The 20527-nt window shown below is 41.9% G+C and overlaps 1 protein-coding gene across 1 annotated transcript in view; it reads right to left on the minus strand.

Moving 5' to 3' along the window:
• The window catches only part of LOC147032075 (5-hydroxytryptamine receptor 2B-like), a 37395-nt gene extending 30243 nt beyond the window's left edge, over positions 1 to 7152 (minus strand). The window contains exons 1-4 of the mRNA XM_085869371.1: positions 5579 to 7152; positions 4268 to 4428; positions 3107 to 3312; positions 2801 to 3007 (exon numbers count right to left, since the gene is read on the minus strand). Coding sequence (XP_085725497.1) covers positions 2801 to 3007; positions 3107 to 3312; positions 4268 to 4428; positions 5579 to 5762 — 758 coding nt within the window. The 5' untranslated portion in view covers positions 5763 to 7152. The remainder of the gene's footprint in view (positions 1 to 2800; positions 3008 to 3106; positions 3313 to 4267; positions 4429 to 5578) is intronic.
• Positions 7153 to 20527: the final 13375 nt, after the last annotated feature.

The following is a 20527-nucleotide window of genomic DNA, read 5'->3' on the forward strand; positions in this document are numbered from 1 at the left end:
AATCTGGCCTCGGTGGTAAATGGGGAAAAGATTAGAATAGTTATTTTGTAGTTCATGTTAGCAGAAGTGTAATTTAATCACTTAAAAAAAATAAAAAAGGTAGTCGTGAGCAAAGTGCTGAGAAATCTCTCGTCTTCCCTGCCCCAGTGTTCATGTAGAAGCCCCACCCCCTTACATTGTGCAACTTTCCATGTGCACAATCTTTTTTGTGTGAATTTGTACTCCAACAGTTGCAGTAATAAGCAGGCTACAATATCAGCATTGTGCAAAGTTAGCAGAATGGCAGAATTGACATGCTGGAATCATGCTCAAATCAGGAATTCTGACACGTTCAAGGACCATGGACCACACATGATAAGGACAATCCCTGGTTTCCCCACCAATCACAAGAACCAGCTGTGTTTTCTTCTTCTTCTTCCTCTTCCCTACCTCATTTTGTGTAATAAATCCCAATTGTTAATTGAGAACTCGTGTGGTCATCAACAGTGTTATCCATTGCACAAAGAAAATTTGCGATTAACACGTCAAACTGGCAGATTGGTTTCACTCATTAAAGCGCCTCGAAAAGCGAATCCCTAATGGCTCGCTCGGCCACTTCTGTCAGGAAAATTTGCCACGGTTGTATGTTTTTAAATGCCAAATGACCCGGGCACACACGGAAACGTTCTCATCCCCTACCCATCTGGATGATGGTCTTCAAGACCCGCTACCGTTACAGTGTATGTACATGGATTGTGGTGTGTGTGGGAGTAGTTGTAATGGAATGGAATGGAATAGGAGAGGGGGGGATGTCAGGGGTCATGGTTAAAAGGACAGGGTAAATAGAAACCCAAAGTTGGGAGAATGTTATCAAGGGTCAGAAGCACAATGGACTTTTTATCACTGATCCAATTCTCCCAACTTTTGATTTTCATCTACCTTGTCCTTTTCATTTGTGACCCTTGATATACCCACCCTTCCAAAACACACACACACACACACACACACACACACACACACACACACACACACACACACACACACACACACACACACACACACACACACACACACACACACACACACACACACACCATCGACCACATGTGATATGGCAATTCCCAGGCTTCACCATCAATCAGCAAGGGCCAGCCATCCTCACGTTCATTTGTGTTGAGCAAAAGGTTCTTACTTTTACATCAAATGCACTTGTGTTGCATGTACTCGTGTGACCCCTGATATATCCACCTGTCACTTCAGCCTTTTTAGCTCACGCACAAAGTAAAAAGTGAGGTTAAGCAATTGGTTCCCCTGTCTGTCTGTCTGTCTGTCTGTCTGTCTGTCTGTCTATGATCGAGGAACGACTTCATTCCAATTGAATATTATATTTTGAACACTGTGGAACACGAATTGCAACATGAGTTGGAACACAAACCTGCAGTTTAGCAATACTTTGGCTCTGAGTTTGTATGGAATCTCGACCCGAGTGCACATGCACAGGGATGATGATGAGTAAGGTAATTTTTTTTAGTCTGTCTGCATGTCTGGGTGTCAAGTAAAATTTGAAATCATTCCAAAGAGGAAACTTACTGTTGTTAGGATATCATAAAGGACACAAACAACAGGCCCAAATAACTAATTTCACAAGTTAAATAAGGTGGTGGAAAAGATGATGTTTCAATGGCAGTAAACTTGCAAAAAAAATTTTTTTTTTTCCTACAGCCTTTTTTAAATTAAATTTGATTTGAATTATATGTTTGAACATTGTAGAACACAAATCGCCTTCTTGCCACTTCCAAACACCTGTTTAGCAGTAGTTGGACAACATATTAATACACCATTTTGTACGATCTCGACCAATAAAACGTCCCGCTTACAATGTCAGTGTTGAGGAATCCTGAGATGCAGACAAAATCATGGTTTGTAAGAAATATACATTGTGCTTGGTAACTCAAGACGAGAGTTAAACCCTTTCCGTGTCCTTTTTCTCAAGACTCCTTGAGGTAATGTGTTCTACGAACTCTTGAGAAAGTCCGTCGTCCATGCAGCAGGAGACTGGGTTTTGCAATCACTTGTGTGTGTCTGTCTGAGTGACTGTCCGGGCCGTAACTTTTTCACAATTTAAGCTTTTTAACATCAAATTTTCAACAAAGCTTTATTATGAGAATATGCAGAAGAGAAATTAAGAATTTTGTCAAAAGGTCAAAGGTCAGCGTCACATAAAATCATCAATTTTTATGCGATTGACCTGAATTTTTAAGAATTTGCATAATAGGTCACTGAATTGGTTCACCAATCAAAGGCTAGAAACATATTGTTTTTTTTTTTTTGTTCATTTTTAGATCAGAAGGTCAAATGTCAAGGCTGCAAAAAATCTTCACATTTCATCCGGTTAACATGAAATTCGAGTAGGGTTTGCATATTGGGTCACTGAAGCCGATTTATTTGGAGGTCAAAAGGTCAAGGTCACCTAAAAATCATCAATTTTTATTCGTTATTTATTTATTTATCTGTTTTCATCATGTTTAGCATCTGGAAGAAGTAGTAGTCTGAATATAAAGCAGACATGGATGGGCTTTGAATTTTCAGATGCTTTCTCGTTTTCACTCCATTTGGCATACCTCTTCCAATTTTTCATTGAGAACATTCGTTTTCATTATCTTTCCTCTGATGCAGACAAACTCATCTTTTCGATTGTGACGTTTTGCACGTGCACTAAACCCAAACAAACAACCATCTACAGTCAGCCTATTGTTGTTTGTGATTGCATTGGTTTTGAAGATAAAAGTAGAAGTGTACAGGTCTTTGGTGTGATCCTTACCATGCTGGATTGGCTAGTATCTGTGCCCGAATGTCCCTGATCTTTTGGGCATGCAGGTGAGCCACACGCAGCAAGCTGCCATATGTAAAAAACATGGCAAACGCTGGAGCCACGTACAAGGAGATCCAAAAGGCAATTGAATATGACAGACTAGCTGACCACTGTGTGACGCAGGTGAATGCCTCTGGAAGGTATTCATAAGTGCCCCTGAGGGAGGGAAGAAATGAATCAAGTTGGACTTTCAATTTGCCTTCTAATTTCATGCACACAGTTAAAGTTAATTATCATTCACTCTTTCAGCCATACCAGCCCAGAAGTGGTGGAGAGCTACCGAGTGCCGCCATGAGCCAGATTCCAAAGAGCATAAGAGTGATGCGGCATGGTTTGGCATGATGTGGATACACCAGACAGTGAATGATGAAATGGTAGCGGTCTCGTGCTATGGCGACCAGACCCAACATTGCGGACACGTTTGCCAAGGATGCAAGATAACCAACCACACAGCACATATCCTACAGAGGAAGTCAAAAGTCATTTTGAAAAATTGATTCCAATATTTGTGAATAATTGACAGTGAAGAATTATGTATATTCCACGAGGATAAAAAAAAAGTAGTCAAATGTTTTGTAAATATAACAACTAACCATAATCAGTAATCTAACCATGTGATGGGGGGGGGGGATAAATTCCAATTACCATACATGACTAAAACATAAGTTTAATAATTTGTGTATTAATGTAGCACCAAGCTAAAGGTTTGCTTTGTCTTTGATGCAGTGTCGCCTGTGGATTAAGGCAGTATGTTAGAATTTAGCATCAGCAAAGAAACACAATGGCCTACTGGGACCAAAGGTTATCATGGGATCTGTAACGTCCACAAGTGAATGGTATCAGGCATGACAGCTGGCTCAACGTCTCCTCCAAAGGGGAAACAGAATTCCCAAACACCCCTGATGACAGTTTCAGTTTAGCTGGGAATCAAGCCCAGACTAGAAAGCCCAAAGACAGCTACTTTGTATATGTATAAGCAGATCTGCCTCAATACAACAGTGCAATCAATTGCATCAATTATCCAAACACAAGACAACCTTATCAGTAAAAAGGCTGTCTGATGAGGGTATCATGACTGATAAGGCCATTTGACAAGCCTCGGTGGCGTAATGGTTAGAGCGTCTGCTCTATGTCTGGGTGGTTGGTGATTCGAACGTTGGCCGAGTCATACTAAAGACATTAAAATGGTATATGCTGCTTCTTGGCTTGATGATCAGCATTTAATAAGGGCAGCGCATGGAAAACAAGCCAGAAGTTGGTAATAACAGTGCAAGCTTTGATGGGCCTTAATGGCCTCCTCCCATGTTGAAGTTACTTGCAAGGGAACTCATATTGTTATTACTAGAGCATGTAATTATAGATAAGGGTCATGAAGACAGACGGAAAAGATCAAAGTTCATGGATGGAAATGATCACCTTATTCTGTAGCCAGCCATTTTGACGTATCTCTATGGGAATAACAGACATCACAGAACCAGCAACAAGGAGATCGCTGCAGATGAGGCTGGCCATCAACCCAAATAGTGCTGCTGGGAGACGCCGTGAGGCCAGAGTCAAGGACAGCAGCCCCACGTTACCTGAGAGATGCATTAATGTTGAAACCACCCGGACCCAAATAACACAATCCCATCGCGTTTAGTGTTTGTATCAACTCTTCCATGAAAATGGTTAATGCAGTTGGATTTTATGCCTACTTGCATGATTCAAACACAAGACACCATGTTAACAAACCAATTACGACATCAGGCCAAACATAAAGATTTATCCTGGGTCCCGTTGAGCCTTCAAAATCCTGAGTCTCACTTCTCATTGATTCATTAAAAAAAAATTAAACAAGAGTTTGTCCCAAGTACTACAGGACTGATTTCAACACATTCAAGTCTTAAATCCTTCTTTTGTTTCTCCAAAATAACACAAACATAAACTTTGCATTCTGTGATGCAATGAACTATTACCAAGGCTGTACTCTGTTGATTTCCTTGGCCTTTGCCAGCCATGAGCTTTAACACTCATGAGTTTGTGTAAACCATTTTTGCAGACTAACTTCTTAAGGCAGACATTGTTTGTGCATATGCTGTGAGAACAAATAGTGTTGAAACAACTCAGCGTCGAAGAGACAAGGTGTTTTACACCGCAATGGAGTACACCTGGTTGTGGTTGTTGTCTGGACCATTGTGAACAACCTCACACGAATAATTTTATTACTAGTGAGGAACCTTTCCTTATGGATGGGACATACGAACAGGCAAACACAAATAAACAAACACACAAACAAACATTTCTTAAATTTCAGATCTAAAAACTTGGTAATCATTGCCATTTTCAAAACAGGAGGCAAAGTCACAGAACCTTTCTCAAAAATTTCAGCATTGTAATTTCTCCATATTCTGTCATCTGTTTTTAAACTGATGTGTTTATTTGATCTCCACCACTAACCAGTCGCAAGCTACTGTACCCATTCAATCGTAAAACTTACTTCTTCCTGGCATCCCCAGATCCAAGACGTATGATCACCTCCTCTCACATTGCATTTTCTATCACCGATGGACATAACGCAATTCATCAATTTGATGTGAGATTTATCATTTCTGAATGGAACAGCTCAATTACAGTTGGCTGAAACATGCAATAAATAAATAAATAAATAAACATTCCCAATGGCCCTGAATGTAGTTTAACATTAAATTGCATTTGTTGCTCAAAATAACAACATAAATTTATACCCACCAGCAATTGCCACCACACTCATAATTGTGATGATCACCTCAAGAATATTTTCTGTAGGTTGCCCATACAACGTCGGGACAACGGAAGTGTCGCGATGGGTTGCCTCAAACTCAGTATCACCATCCTGAACTTTACAGGAGATCTTTTGAGAAGATTCATCCAAAGTAGCACAGATGTTTGGCATGATCACTTTTCCTCATCCAAAGACCACAGATATCAGTGTTTCTTGACCATATCCGTATGTGCTTTAGGCCAACTAACTCTGGAGATGTGCGAAGTGAGAGTTGAGCAGCCAACACTATGCCCCAAGTTTGCATTGCCTCCCATCTTTCCACCAAAAATGCCCCCCACCCCTTCCATTCTCAACTGCTTTTATCCTGCTTCCAGGTAATGAGTTACCAAGGTTCACAAAGATCAAATCCAAGAAGGGAAAAAAATTCCATATGCCTCAATGCACCTGCCATCTGTTTGCAATACAACTGCACAATATAAGCCTAACAAGTCCAAAAAAAATCATCAAGCCATTAGGGTACAAATTGCTCAACCTTGGTCAATCCACCGAGGTATCCTTCATATTGATGAGGATTTTCAACCAACGATCTCCAGAGTCCAGACTAAAATGTTCTTCAATAATTATGTGTGGTTCTAAAAATAAATGTAAAGAAATAATGTTACAGTTGACAATGCTCAAGCTTGTATCGTTGAGGGTACAGTGATTGTCACAGGACTGAGGCCAGGGGCATCACTTGGCGCTGGTCCATGGGGCATGTGTCCCAAATATTTTTTTTCTGTGCCACAAATCTATTTTAACCCCTTGGTTACGATGGGTCACCTAAAATGATTAGCTTATTTTTCTACACGTGCCACTGCACTCAATATTTTATTGGGGGTGAGAGGATCTGAAGTTTGAGAGGGCCTGGGCTCCAAATATTCTTGGAAGCTTGTGACACCTCTGACCGAGGCAAGAATTTCTCGCTTAATTGTCTTTTCAAAAGACAAACTTTGAGGCCAAACTCAGGAGTCAACAATAAAAACACTAATGACAGCACAAACCCCAATTCAAAACTCCAGTAACAAGATAGACCCTGACATTTTAGGAAGCTTTTGATAAACTTCTACGTAAGAGGTGGCCTCGCCACTGCTAAATCAAATGGCAAAGGGCCAGGTGTGCTGATGGGATCGAAAATTGCCTCAGGAATGAGGAAGAGCCCGTAAACAAGGCATAGATCAGGATGGAAAATTGAATGCTTCATACGTGATGCAATTCGAAAAGACAGGGAATGTTTACTTTTACAAGTAGAAAATTACACGGAATGATAAAATATAAAAGGGTGAAGCACAAGAAAATTAAAATAGGAGCGTTCTGGTTTCTCGAATGACCTCCAAAAGTGTGAAAGAAACCCCCACAAATCCAGTTGGAATTGCTCGTTTACTTCTGCGATGTAATTAGGATCCAAGTGAAATCATTTTAAAGGTTAAGAGAATAGGTATCTCGATGTATTCCGTTTTCTAAGCTTGGAATTGGAAGAACTCTGCTCCCCGGGGGTGTTTGAAACCGCCGCACAGAAGTACGTGACAATCCACACCAACACACAGGCATTGAATGAAGAAATATGATGAATTTTACAATTAATCTGCAATGAACCTACAAATACACTATGTGAATCAAATACATTATTAAACCGTTGCATCCTATTTAAAACATGACAATACTAGAGAGTTCATAGACAATCTTATTTTATATACCCTGTGCAGTTTTAATAAAAAGGGCATGGGAAGGGTCTTTTCAACTCTGGCTTTGCATTTCTGAACACCATCTGTTTCCTTACTTGCTCTTCCATGAGCCTTGACTATGTATACAAAAAAACCCCCAAAATGGAAAGATAAATTTAATTAATAGATTATAATTTGCACCCTCTTATCTTGGTACTGAGGTGGTTTACCAATGGGGGGGCCTTTTGATTATGACTGGTGACCTTTGCCATTTGATTTAGCGGAAGCTCGGCCACCTCAAGTATTTTATTGCAGAACACCCTCAGACAGAAGGTCCAACAGGGTCGATGGGTTCTTTCGGGACTAAGGGTTATAATGGGGTATATTGGGTCTAAAGTATCTTTAGAGTCCTAGAGCTCTTAAGAAGTCTAAAGGATATTAGGGGTCTTAAGGGTGTTAGGCATCTGAAAGTGTCTTTGTGGTCAAAAGATTCTTGGGAGTATTAGGGGTCTTCAGGGCCTGAGGGCTATAATGGATCATGAGGGTTTTAAGGAACTTGAGGGTCATCATCTGAGCCCGAGTTTGAACATCAGTATTGCAGCACTCTCTGGGGTTCGGAGACCAGATTGTGGTGAGATCATGGTGGTTGGTTATACATACTACTGGTCTGGTTGCTCTGAGTTACTATGCCCAAGAAGTTGCCGTAGATGTGTCCAATAAGATGACTCCCATGATAATTGATGTAACACCAGTCATCGAGCATATTATGAGACTGAGGATTCATCAATCTTTGGGTGTCATTTCCCTGGGCTCTGTGTATGCTCCGACTGAGGTGAGTGATCTCACTGTGAAGGACACATTCCATGCAGTGCACGAGTGTGAGGTTGATCAGTGCCCCAGGCCCGATACTCTTCCAGTCTTGGGGGATTTTGATGCATTGACAGGCAATGACGGGGATGGTTATTTAGTGTCAGCATATTTGTCATGAAAAAAAGGATACGTGTATTTTTTTTGTTAAAAGCAAAAACTCACTTGATTTTGTTAGATGATACTATAAACATGAAAAAAATTAGGGTGGCATTTTTTCTGAGCATTCTAACGGCCTAAAATCCAAGATGGCCACCACCGTAGCAAAGCGCCCTAAATTTGACACTAAAATTAACTTAATGTGGTTTAAATAAAAAATTTTCAGCATGAACTGCTTGGAACCACTCTCAACAAGACTTGAACCATTTTGTTTTTCTATCACCACAAAATCTTCCAGGAAAACTGTCTCGCTGAATAATAGGATAATGCATAGAGGATTTTTTCAGGAAAGTCTTGGATGTGGTGGAGCTTAATTAATTAATCGTTAGATCATGCCATAATCACTGTGAATGAGTTTGGCTTGGAACTTGTATATAGAGGTGACTATAATAACAATAACTTTCACCTGACTACTAATCTTTTTATTTTGCACAATTTGAGACAGAGGCTGCCTTTTTATTTCAACATGGCGGCCAGAAAATTGACGTTCGAATCCAGTCATCGGCAGCATTTTGTTCGCTTCATGTTAAGGTTCCACTTGTCCATTATATGGTGTACTAACATATTATTTTCTTCTTTTGCAGGCTGCACATACCCACAGCAACCATAACCCATGATAACATAGCTTAGAGACCTTGGATTAACCAAAATGGCAGAGTCTTCATCTAACAAGAAGTCCAAAACGGTGGATTTTGAACTATGCTTTATTTGCCAGTTGAGCAGCAAGCAAACAGATTATACAAACTATGTGCTTCGTCCTTCTTTGCCTTCAGTAGAGAAAGTAATTACAACAACTGATGTTCGATGTTCATCTGGGGAAATAGAATTCTCTGCATTAAAGGATCGCATAAAAGGTTTGTCTGCCCGTGAACTTTTACAGAATGGTGTTTCATACCACAAGACATGTTATAAGGATCTCACAAGTAAAACATGCATTGAACGAGCCAAGACCAGATATGAGAAAGGACAAGCGACAGGCAGCGTCAGTGATGTAAAACAGAAGACAATAGGATGACCGCCAAAATCTGATACTGCATCTACAAGTGGTTCCACATCACAGCGATCTACCAGGTTTTCAACAAGGAGATGTGTGTCATTTGTCAGGAAGACAAAGCAGAAATATTGCATGACATCTCAACTGAAAACATGGGAGCTCAGCTCAAAGCCATTGGTCAACAAACAGACAGAAAACTTTTGAAAGTCAGACTGAGCAATGTTGTAGGCTCACCTGATCTTCTTACAGCAGTTGCTGAGGACATGAAGTATCACCTTCTGTGCTTAGGCCATGCAAAACGAGACATAGAAAAAGCTAACAGACCTCCAAAACAGCATGTTCATTTTGCACAGTTAGTGTCTGACCTGGAGATGCTCGACATGGTGGACACTGAAATGAATGACACATCTAACAGTTCAGCTTTGAATATGAACGACATTGAACAATCATATGTTTGTTTGCTAGAAGCCAATGGGTTCCCTTTACCCGACAATCCGTGATACAAACCATACTTAAAGCAACTGATTTTGGACAACATCGCTGATGTGTACTTCACCAGGCCTCCAGACAAAACCAAACCTGAGCAAGTACTTTCTACAAAAGCCAAGGAAACCCTGTTAGCTGGTGTGTTGACCACCGATACAAAATACCTAAGAGAAGATGTGAAAGTCCTTCTGAAAGCAGCTAAAATACTGAGAAGAGACATTGCAAGCGCAACCCCGTGGAAATTCGAAGGAACATTTGATAATTATGAACCACCTGCTTTGCTTCAACTCTTCTGCAAGCATGCTATCCAAGGTTTACATTGATCAGGTTAAAACAATCAGCAGGGCCGAATCTATGAACCAAAGTGCATCTGTGCTGGCACAACATTTCGTATGTGCATACAAGTCTGATCGGCAGGTCAGAACAATATCCCATGTACGGAAGTTTGTGGATGCTGGGTTTTCAGCTGCAACATCAAAACTGTCCAACCAGGGATAAATGAAGACTGTGAAGATTGAGGTGTTACTTTCTATGACATTCACAAAATAATAATTCACTTGATATCCATTGTTAAAACTACTAAATGAAAGCCAGGCATTTAATCAGAATGACTTTTTGCATCTTCCTGTTTAAACGATTTAAGAGATTGAACACTGCATTGAACAGTAATTCAAGTATTTAATTTTATTTAGATCTGTTGGTTAATTATGTATTCTTTGTGAAAAATACATGTCTTTAATTAGGTAGATACTTGGTTTGTAATTACAAAATCCTGTTGGCTTGGTAATGCATGCAAAGGGAGAAGGTATAGCTTACATTGCGGGTGTGCGGTGGCCATTTTGGAATTTGGCATGTAGATCATACATATAACATAAATTTGATGATTCCATTAGATTCCTGGTCTCAGAAAACATATATTTAGACAATTCATTTGTAATTGTATCGCATGTATTCACGAAGATATCACATTATTAGTGTTCGGTGGCCATTTTGGACGCCATCTTGGATTTCATACCCTTAGAATGTTCAGAAAAAATGCCATCCTTTTTAAAAAAAATTTTTTAAAGCTTATGATACCTTCTTACAAAATCAAGTGAGTTTTTGCTTTTAACAAAAAAAATACACGAAATTGCAAATATGCCTACACTAATTGGGCATTTGTAGGAACCATGGGTCTGGAAATGTGAATCAGAATAGCACTAAATTCATTAACTTTGTAAGAAGTCATGGACTAAGGGTGACGAGTTAATGGTTTCAGCGCCCACAGCCTCATCGCTGGACTTGATATTCCAATGCTGCTGGTGTGGCAAAGGAGGTTGACCAGGTGCTCATTCCTGGTCGCTGGAGGATGCTCCAGGACTGCAGGGTCCACTGGAGTGCCCAGTTCCTCAATACCGACCACAGGCTTGTTGGAGAAACTTTGAAGTTGCAGCTGAAATGTGGGAGAATGTTACCATCCCAGACAAGGTTGGATTTTGGAAAGCTCAAGGATGAGAGGGTTGCTGAGGACTTTGCAAACAGGCTGAGTGGGGATTTGAGGGGGGGAGGGGGAGTCTGGGTGTTTTGGTGATTCCTGAAGAGTTGTGGAGTGCCCTCAGGACTACCATCCTTGATGTTGCCGGTGGCAGTCATGGAACCCACCGTCACGTGTAGAAGAACTTTGTCTTTGTCTCCCAAGGAATGCAAGGCCAGCCTTAATGGAAGAGCTAAGCTGTTCAGGGAGCTGAGGCATAAAACTGTACATTTGCTGAGGTGGACAAAGAGGCCTATGTTTGAGGAATCTGTGATGGGATTGAGCATCACCTGTGGTTAAGTGATTCTCACCCTGCTTACAGAGGAATTATTTTATACTGTTCCTCTGAGCCTGTCCATCGGTGGACTGCAGCTAGAGTGGAGGGTGGTGAGCTCTTGACAGAGAAGTCTGAAGTGAAGGCCCACTGGGCCAGTTTCTTTAAGCGACTGTACCAGGCTGACCCACTGCTGTTTAGCTGGATGTCAAGGGTGTTGCTATCCCTATTGCTGACTCTCCAATCAACTGTGAACCACCTTTTTTGTGGAAACACAGACTGCGGTGAACCAGTCAAAAGGAGGTGAAGCTCCTGGGATCTGTGGCAACCATGCTGAACTTCTCAAGGCTGGTGGAAATGCTGTACTCACATCATTGCATGCAGTTTTGTGCTCTGTTTTGAGCACAGGCATCATCCGACTTGACTGGAAGAGGGCCTTGTTGTCCCTCTTTGGAAAGGGAAGGGTGATCGTCAGTATTGCAACAACTACCGAGGGGGGCGCTGCTCTCAGTGCCGGGCACGGTCTTTGCTCAGATAATCCTGACAGGGCTCGCCACCATCTGCTTGAGCACTAGCAACCAGAGCAGTCATGCTTTACTCCAAAGAGGTCAACAATTGACCATATCCTTGCTCTTCAGGTCCTCACAGAATGCAGGTGAGAGTTTCAACAGGGGCTGCTCATCACCTTTGTTGATCTCCACAAAGCGTTTGATTCAGTGAATGGGGATGCTCTCTGGAGTATTCTCGGTCTTTCTAGGGTGCCACCAAAACTGATCAATCTGATTTCTGAACTCTACTCTGGTACTGAGAGTGCTGTGAGGTGTCGTGTTTCTATCTCTCACTTATTTGCAGTTGTTACTGGAGTTTGTTAAGGGTGTGTACTGGCCACCACACTTTTTAGCGCTTATATGGACTGGATTCTCGGGAGGATGTTGGAGAGATCAAGGTGCGGTGCATCATTTCAGAATATCAAGATCTCTCACCTTGATTTCGCAGATGATGCAGTCATCTTTGCGGAGTTACTGGATATCCTTATAGGGGCCCTCCAGGTGCAAATTGAGGAGTCGGAGCCACTGAGATTACCAGTTTCCTGGGTGAAAACTAAGACCCAGGCTTTCAATGACATCTGGGATGCTGCAAGGTTGTCTGTACCTGTTTGTGGTGAGCATGTTGAGGTCAATGAGAGATTCACTTACCTTGACAGTGATATTTATGTCCCCACATGTTGTGGGCCAGAGTTCGATAGATGTTTTGGTCGGGCCTGGGGAGTCATGGATTCACTGGATCATGGGGTGTGGCGCTGTCAGTACCTGTGCAGGAGGACGAAAGTCCGAGTCTTTAAGTCCTTGGTGCTTCCAGTCTTGCTCTACGGATGTGAGACTTGGACCCTGTCCAAGGATCTGAGATGGAAGCTTAACTTCTTCGGTACCAGATCTCTTCGGAGAATCCTTGGCTATCGCTTGTCAGACTGTGTCCAACAAGTGTTTGCTGAGAGAGACTCAGATGAGATTTGTTACCTGTATCGCCCCTGAATATCAGCTGTGGTTGAATGGACATGTGGCTCATTTTCCTGACGCTTATCCTGCTCACTAGATTCTCTCAGCAAATGAGCCTCCTGGGTGGAAGAGGCCAACAGGCTGACTACATGCCTCATGGTTGCAGCAGGTTGATCGGCATCTCAAGGAGATGGGGATGAGTGAAGCATCTGCCTTGGGGATGGCCAGATGGTGGCCTCTCGATAACAGAATGTGGATGCAGTGACATACTGCCCCGGCACCTAGACCATACCTCACCTGGTCTTAAGGATCTAAAGGATATTTGGGTTCTTAATGGGTCTTCAAGGGTCTTAAGGGAGCAACATAATTGAGAACATAATAACAACCTAATTTTACTTTACACTCCTTGGCTGAATGGTTAGTTGACAGAGCACATCTGGCACATATTTTACATTGGTTGAGAAGGATGAGTCTGGATTGCAATGTTTTTGCTCTTGTGCAATGTACAAGAGGATGTTTGGTCTTGTGAATAGGGTAGAATTAATGCAGATCTTCCATTCGATAACAAGTTTGCTGATTTTCAGTAGGTGATGCAACTGCTGCAGTCAGTCGTTCAACAATCTGTGGCAGCAATTCACGCATGACTTGACTTGGTTACTCTGACTGTTGGACGACTGTCACAAGTGAAGGCAAGCAATCTGTTCTTCATAGTGAGTGGAGCTTTCACCTTAGCAGCTGAAGAACATGATCCGTCATCATATCCTGAGGAAATCATCTATTAGACCGAGGTCATTTTAAATCTTTGCATTGTGCCAAATGAAGGATGCGAGCATCCAGAATGGTGGAAAGGTGGCATTGTGGGTTTATTTACACTTAAAGTCCTCCATCCTCCAATTTTATCCACAAGGTCCGTTGGAAGCTTCGCTACAATTGGTTTGATGAAGAGCTATATCCAAATCTGCAAGTTTGGGAAGGGAACTATCACTTTTGGGGGCCTGTATTTCCTCGCTGGTGGTGCTAAACTTCTGTAAAGTTTTGCGCTCATGAGGAGAGACTTCAGGCAAAAGTTCCGACTTGTTTAGCAATGATCGTGCAACTGCTTTATCACTACCGAATCTTTCTTGAAAGTGATTCCAGACCTGCTCAAAACCAACATCAGGGTTAGAAATGTAGACTCGGTTAAGATGCACCGAATGTTGCACATATATCCCTGACAACTCAGAAAAAAACTGATAATCTAGCTGCCAACATTAGGGCAGAGGGGGCAAAATACTATGACTATAACAAAGGATGGGAATTTTGGTCTTGGTTGAAGGAAATGTTTAGCAGATGGCAGATAGCAAAGATACTAAAATTTCTTTTCATCTGATTTATGTTAATTGTTGCTATCATTGTGATTGTTAAATGCTTGTCAATATTATGAAGAAAATGTATGATGAAATGTGTGACCCAGTTGGTGGTTACAGAACCTGCTGAAATTGAAATGGCCCTAGAGACAATGGAAGAGACCTTTAAGGGGTTTTACCATTTTGAAATGGAAGATTTGCATGATGATAATAACCCCATATGACCAAGCGGAGGTAATTGAGGGTGAAAATGGAATTTACCTGCATTTATACTGTTTCTATTCCCCATGTAAATTGTATTTAAAATTGATTGAGAAAACCATTAAGTTTGTTGAACTAATGTTGTTTAAATCCAACATTAAAAAATGCTTGAAATCTGAAAAGGATCAAGCTGAAGCTTTTGAAATAGTTTCCTGTTGCCATGAACTAGTGTCTACCTCAAAATCGAAATGAGCTGTCCAGATGGCTCAAACCTACGTTGGAGAATCAAGAAAGGGTACTGCCCAGATGGATACGAAAGGGGCCTACCCTGGAGACAAGTTTTGGAACCATTAGGAAAAGCAGCTATCCTGTAGTGGTTTAATTAAAACCTACCTTGGGACCTCGGGAAGGCTATAAGAAATTTGCCCTCGAGGATGACCCATGTTCCCGGCACAGATAACCAAATTCGAACCAAATTCCCATCCAAGATAATGATAAAAAATATATATATAGATAGCCCAATTCATTGTGTTTTGTCCTTTGAAAGGACAAAAGGGAGCAATGTGCAAGTGGTTTTTCTCTTAAATTATGTATGGACCTATTTCGGGAGCATTAATAGTTGTAAACAGGTCTGATAAATAAAGGCATTCTGTCCACATGAGACAATATTAATTAAACCAATGTAACATGCTATAATTGAGAGGATCCTGTTGGGAATATTGATTTCTTTGTAATATTTGTGTTTTATAAAGTGATACTGATGATTTAACATGTATTAATCGTATTTATTAGAACTATTTAATTACCTGGATACATAACATGAGTTCCAGATATATCTATTTCAGCATAATTAAACAAACTTTTATATTCTGGTTTCAAATTTGTGCTCAAAAAACAAATATATTGTTTTTGGATTTCAGAATCAGATCCGACTAACTCATACAAACATTTAGGTCCTCAGACAGTTATTTCCCTAAATGCATATCGAGCATAGACTCATCCCCATGCCTGGTGGGATTCTAACTTTGATGCGTTGAGAAGGGTATAGAATAGATTACCTTTCTTATGGGATGGCCTGTTATTCTTTACGACAGACATATTCGTGCACGTGAGATAGCCATTCGCCCAACAGAGGCTCGTCTACCCTCTTTCCATCAGGACACATTGGTTTGGAGGTGGATGATTTACCTACACCTTGGACTTACAGGACATTTGGTTAAGCACACCACGGGCTTTTCCTGAGCAGTTATTCTGATGGTCAAATATGTCTGTGGATCATTTACTTCACCCACCATTTTCCATCAACATTCGACAACCACCTCTCTTACCGACCTTGGCGTCCACCTTTTTCCATCTACGTTTGACAGCTCTGTGGATGGTTGTTGTTGACGTTTTATGAGCGCATCATGTTTTCAGTCGGTAATTCTGGCAATTGACTGCTTTCTGCCGTTCGTGCAACACCACAAACATGGCATCGTGAGCCAGGCCTGTGCTGATTTGAGGTTGTGCCTCGCTCTGGTAAGGAAGGAATGGTCGCGAGATAGGTGGTTGGTGACATGCAACAATGTGCCAATAGGCAAGGTGGATTTGGCTGAAGTCTACATGAGGCTCCACCCAGACTGGCTGCCTACAAAAAGGACAGGGCGACAGTTTCGTGACATTTGGTGACGGTTATTTGCGGCTTCTTACACCTCTGAGAGTTTTGTGATAGTTTGTGACAGCTAGGTGATGCCTATTTTCAGCTCCAGTCAGTTCCAGACAGTTGGGGAGCTGGCAACAGTTGAGTTTGTGAAAGTTGGTGATGGCCTTGCAGCCTTGCAGCTCTGATCGTTGGTGACAGCCTCACAGTGCCTCAGTTCCTTACAGCTTCTCACAGTGCCTCGCAGCATCTCAGCACCTCACAGCTGTCCGTTGGTTGTGGCTCCTGACGGTGGGTGACGCTTGGACCGTTAATGCCGGTTATGCTCGAGACCTGCCCTTGGCATCCCTGGTTCCTGGGGGTGATGACGTGACGTCGATTGGTGTTAAAGCCTGTTTGCAAGTGGATGTACGGCAAGGCAGGGTGCTGGCAAAGGACCAAGGCACCTCACACATTTTGGGACATTTTATTTAATGCACAACGACTTCCACCTTGGTGAGCGAGAATGGATTTCTCTCCACCCCTCCCCGCCCCCCCCCCCCGAATGATCTGCTGGGTACCCTTGTCTCATGTTTAATTGTTAAATAAGGCATAGTGATAAGCATCTGCTCTTTCTATCAATACCTGTTTAATTCTTTATTTGCTTGAGATTATTTTGATTTCTATGAATTTAACTATTTTCACCACAAGGAAATAAAACCTTTTTCTGTTTATTTATTTTTTCCTTATTAATAAATTATTTGACGTTTCAACCTGTTCGTGGTTGGCCTTTTTTTCCATTGATCCAGCATTGTCCAACCATAGATAGACTGGGAGGTAAATACCAAACGAATAGACCTGTCATAGTAGGCACGCACGAGTGGTAAACGCTCGGCCGCCCTAATTAAGATCGAATCAAGATAAAATTGGTGCTTTGCCGAGGGCATGCTCCCCATTCAGGAAGCCATGTGACCTCGAGCTAAACAGCAAAATTAGACAGTGGACACTGGAACTCGTGGTCAACTGATTGGCGTTCGTGGTTGCAAAGCAACCCACCATACCACAAAGTTAATTGTGAGCAGTGACCCGAGGTCCAGCTCTTCTGAGGAGAAACGGGGATTAATCCCCTTCATAATACACTCGGTACCCATGGCCGTAACAATATATTGTGGCTTCTATAGGCAGCTATTTTCATTTATGGTGTTATCTCAAAGGCTAGGAATGTTATCTGGCTTGGGAAAGTGATGGAGTGGCCATTCCCTGAGACTGTTATCAATGTTGGACCTTGAGCAAGATGTTTGTGCTTCTTCCTGCTTGGTTGACTCACCTCTCCCCAAACCTAAAGACAAACGACAAGCACTTCCTTATCTTGTTTAACTCAAACCGTCTCATTGCACCATTGTTTGCTTGAGTGTATAAAAAGGACATTTGTTGGGGCACTTATTTAGAGAGGATTCCACCATTGCTGGAGTGCCTCCATCTATACGAATTCACCTTTCACCTCCTGTTCACCTTTCAGAAAGACACCGACCCGAATCACAGAGCCAGAGCTACACTGGAGTGGCTAAGGAACAAAAAGATAAATGTCCTTGAGTGGCCCAGTCAGAGCCCCAACTTAAATCCGATCGAAAATCTGCGACACAACTTGAAAATTGATGTCCATAAACACTCCCAACACAACTGGACTGAGCTTGAACAGTTTTATACAGAAGAATGGGCAAATATTGCCCAATCAAGGTGTGCAAAGTTGATAGACACCTACCCCCAAAAGACTCACAGCTGTAATTGCTGTAAAAGGTGCTTCCACCAAGTATTAACTCAGGGGGGTGGACACTTAACCAACCAAGATATTCTAGTTTTGTATTTTAATTGATTTTCTGAATTTTTTAGAGTGTTTTTCACTTGGAAGTTGTGGGTTACGATGTGTAAATAAAGGTGGAAAAATCTGATTTCCTGTAATTTAATTCCAGGCTGTAAGGCAACAAATGGTGAAAATTTTCAAAGGCGGTGTACACTTTCTACAGACACTTTCTATAGATATATCCATATATACATATATACTGTTGCAGTTCTAGGAATCAGCTCTGAAGGCAATTTCACACAACATATCGGTCCCTCAGTTTATTTGATTCCATGGTACAAGTTCAGAGTAGTCTCTTCCTTATGTCATGTTGTCCTTTCCATTGTCTTTCGCTTTTTACACATCTTTTCATCCGATTTAAAACAAGTTACTGGTTTTGAAAATAATTACGTTACACTTATTGATTATGAAAGAGTTGCTGAACTTACGTACATGTTTTTGCATTTTGCATTCCCGTTTGCTTTTATTTGCTTATTAGCCTTTACCTATCCACACAAGCTCCACGATCAGTCTTCATCACATGCACATCATAGTAATAACAACATTACAAAGTTATTGATAAACCAAAGATGATTTGTGACTGAGACAACAATTGAAATAATCATATTTTATTATTTTTGCCAGCATTTACCAAATGGACTGGGGTATATTTTTTTTGGTTGATTTGCAGTGGCTTTTCCGATTCCAGGAGCAAAAACACTTGCATACAAGTCCAAAGGAAATAACCATAGCTTTTTATCCAATTTCATTATCATACTATATATTGTTATAGATATGGCATGAGAGATCATTGGGAATATATTGGAATAGCTATTTCTTAGTACGTTAGTTAAGTGTAATGTAATACCTTGATTGTCAGGATATGTTGAGAGGAGGTGTATAGAATGGCACCTCGTCACCCTACTCTGCCATGTTCGTGTCTAAGCACTGCCTTCCCCCTTCCTGTTTTTTATTTGAACCGCCACCATCGTAAATCTGTCAATACGTGCTCTTTTTTCCTTCCACGGCATAATGACTACACGACCTTCACCGTCATTAGCCAATGACCGTGTGCGTGCGACAGCCATGAGGCCCAATCAGCGCAGGGTGGTGGCCCTGAAGAAGAGGGTGAAAGAGAGAATAGGAAAAAGTGCCATTTTTTCTCTTTCCCTTGAGCTCCAGTCCTCGATGGGGTGAGTTCCATTCTGATCGCTCTCAATCACCCCGCTAAAGCAGCAACATTCTCCGAGAACCCCTTCCCCATTGTGGCTTGCTGAGGAATCCTTGGTGCTGTCCCAGGAGGACATGCAGCCAAGAGCATTTGAGGAACTGGGAGTTATTGGCTGAGTACCCCTTTCATCTTTTGTGTTTTTCTTTTGTCTCATGCTCCTTCTCAGTCTCATTCCCCTGTATAAAGGGTTGAAGGCATAATTATAAGTTTGTCATTGGTAGTATGTGTGCGAAAGGTGAACTATTTGTTTATTATTCTTGCTGTCATGTATCCCGTTCTTACCCAACCACAGCCCCCCACTCGCATACGAGGTCCGTCTAAAAAGTAACGGGACTGACTTCACAGAAATTTTATTCCCAAAAATATATTGAAATCACAGCTTGTCCCCTTCAAAATAGTTTCCCTCCAGTGTCACACACTTGTCCATCCTCTTCTTCCATGTTTCGATGCACCCCTGGAAGGCTTCTTCTGGAATCCTCTGGAGCTCCATCGTCATGGCCCTTTTGATGGCCTCCACATCAGGAAATTGGGTCCCCTTGATCATCCCCTTGAGCTTGGGGAATAGGAAAAAAATCTAAACGGGCCAAGTTTGGTGAACACGGGGGTTGCTCCAGAGTTGGCACGTTCCTCTCTGCCAGAAACTGTCAGATTCTCAGGGCACTGTGAGCAGGGGCATTGTCATGGTGTTGTACCCAGGGGTTGTTCTCCCACAGATCCCTCCTCTTGTCCCGTGCTGATCTCATGATGCGCCGGAGGATCTCCTTGTACACGTATTGATTCACTGTTTGACCCTGTGGTAGAAACTCCAAGTGGACAATGCCCTTGATGTCGAAAAACGCGATGAGCATCACCTTGACCTTCATCTTTGACATCCTTGCTTTCTTTGGTCTTGGTGATGCCGGACTTTTCCACTGACGACTCTGCCGTTTGGTCTCGGGATCGTATTCGAATATCCACGATTCACCGCCAGTAATGACTCTCCTGAGCAGGTCTGGATCATCCTTGAGATGCTCGATAATGTCTTGACAGACAGTGACTCTTTGCTGTTTCTGGTCCTCGGACAACAGCTTGGGGACCATCTTTGCGCACACCTTGCGAATTTCGAGATTTTCAGTGATGATGCTCCAGACAGTGTCCTTGTTGATGGAAAGTTCCTCAGCAATCATCCGCACCATGAGTTGATGATCTGTGCGCACTCTCTGCTTCACATG

Source organism: Eptatretus burgeri, chromosome 2, assembly GCF_056783735.1.
Source record: "Eptatretus burgeri isolate ZD-2024b chromosome 2, Ebu_testis_v1, whole genome shotgun sequence".
Lineage (NCBI taxonomy): Eukaryota > Metazoa > Chordata > Myxini > Myxiniformes > Myxinidae > Eptatretus > Eptatretus burgeri.